The 2196-nt window shown below is 35.6% G+C and overlaps 1 protein-coding gene across 1 annotated transcript; it reads right to left on the bottom strand.

Moving 5' to 3' along the window:
• Positions 1 to 220: 220 nt before the first annotated feature.
• Positions 221 to 1658, bottom strand: LOC111752849 (olfactory receptor 8G1-like). The gene has a single exon (XM_023558247.2). The coding sequence runs from the start codon at positions 1522 to 1524 to the stop codon at positions 589 to 591; it is 936 nt and encodes a 311-aa protein (XP_023414015.1). The 5' UTR covers positions 1525 to 1658; the 3' UTR covers positions 221 to 588.
• Positions 1659 to 2196: the final 538 nt, after the last annotated feature.

The following is a 2196-nucleotide window of genomic DNA, read 5'->3' as shown; positions in this document are numbered from 1 at the left end:
AATGGTATACATTGGATGGAGCACTATTGCAACACATGCACAGGTTTGTAACTCAGGTTTTAAAGTTTTAATAGAGCTTTCTGAAGTAAGAGAAAGAGGAAATGAGCCTGACAAAGAAGGGATAGGGAAGGATAGATCAGTAAAGAAGATTTTTCCAGATTAAAGATGTACAAAGTATCTAGATATTATAGCTGTTACATCTTATGCTATGATTTATGTTAGTTACTGACTGAATGGGAAAAAAGAGATTGATAATCAATGTTGGAATATGGTGTTTTAAATACAGTTGAGTACTGAGTTTTTATCAATTGTATAGAAGAAGAGGGAGGTGGTGGTGTTGATGGCAGTAGTTGGTCCCAGTATTCTTGTAACCTTATTGTTTCTTCTAATTTGTGTCTCACTGACACATATAAGAGAAGATCTCAGGTGGAATAGAATCAGAATGGCCATGGAAATAAGAAATAACATCAATAAAATCACCAAATTACTAAAAATGTGCATAGATGGACTAAAATAAAATACCTCATATAATGTAATAGCCAAAAAGATTAGATCTGAAAAAAAAAATCATCCTCACATTATTTCTGTTCAAGAAAATGTTCTTTTCTCTAGAATCTTTTTCAGGGCAACATTGACATCCTTATTCCTCAGACTGTAGATCAGGGGGTTCAGCATAGGCACAATGATGGTGTAAAACACAGAAGACATTTTTCTTTGGTCCATGGAGCTGACCGATGATGGCTGCAGGTACATGAATGCTGCAGAACCATAGAAGATTGCAACTGCCAAAATGTGGGAGCTGCATGTGCTGAAGGCTTTGGACTTGCCCTCAGTGGAGTGAATGTGGAGGATGGAGGCAATGATGATGACATAAGACCCAAGGATGGTCAGGGTTGGGGCAAAGATGTTAAATGCACCAAAACCTAGAATCAATAATTCATTAACATAAGTACTAGAACAGGAGAGTTTTAAGAGAGGAAGAAGATCACAAGAATAATGGTTGATCACATTAATTTTGCAGAAATGAACCCTAAGCATGCAACCTGTGTGAGCTGATGCACAAACCAGGCCTAACATATATACCCCCAAAACCAGGCACAAACAGACCTGAGAGGACATAATGACATTATAAAGTAATGGGCTACAGATAGCAACATAGCGGTCGTATGCCATCGTAGCCAGCATGTAACATTCTGAGGCAGCAAAAATGAGGAAGAAATAGAGTTGACTTATGCATTCAGGATAAGAGATGATGTTCTTCTCTGTCACGAAGTTCACCAGCATTTTGGGGGTAATGACAGTGGAAAAGCAGAGATCAATGAAGGACAAACTGCTGAGGAAATAGTACATGGGGGTGTGCAGATGGGAACTGAGCCCAATCAGTGTGATCATGCCCAGATTCCCCACCACTGTGATAATATAGACTCCAAGGAAGAAAAGAAAGAGGGGCAGCTGGAGTTCTGGTTTGTCTGTTAGCCCAGAAAGGATGAACTCGGTCACCGTGGAGTGATTTCCTGTTGCCATTTTCTACCGCGCAGTTTCTGGAGCGGAGAGAGACAAAGGCATGGTTACTGGAGGAACATCTTTGTTAGTGCTCATTTTAACAATGATGCCCCATATAATGATTTATTATTTAGGTGTCCCCTTCATCTCCATATAATCCCTTAAATTTGAGTACATTTACCTAATAAAATTTATCTTGATTTAGTATTTGACTTATTTAAATGTATTTAATTTACTTCATATAAAATACGTTAATCATATTTATGGTCACTTAAAATCTAGGTGTCTATTTCCTATATCAAACATGTCAGTGATTTTTTGATTATAAAATATTACATTAACTAGGAGAAAGTGTAAAGAAGATACAAAAAATAGGAGATATAGAATTATAAGTGTGGTTTCTATTCTATTAACCAGTAACTAGGTGATTAAATGATTATATTCATCAAGAAAGAGTCCAAATGAGTTATAGTTAAATTTAGGAAAAAAAAAAACAGAAAATCTAAAATTTTCTACCTCACTTCTAAACCAAATAATCTCAAAATAAATTATAGATCTAAGCATAAAAGTTAAACTACAAAATTTCTGAGAGAAAACACTGAAGAAAATCTTCAGTATATTGGACGAGTATTAGTATAAGATTTCTCAGAAAAGGGACACACATATATAAAATCTAATCATAAAATTTATTAA

Source organism: Loxodonta africana, chromosome 15 (assembly GCF_030014295.1).
Source record: "Loxodonta africana isolate mLoxAfr1 chromosome 15, mLoxAfr1.hap2, whole genome shotgun sequence".
In the NCBI taxonomy this organism is placed as follows: domain Eukaryota; kingdom Metazoa; phylum Chordata; class Mammalia; order Proboscidea; family Elephantidae; genus Loxodonta; species Loxodonta africana.
This window is presented reverse-complemented; position numbering and strand designations above follow the sequence as displayed.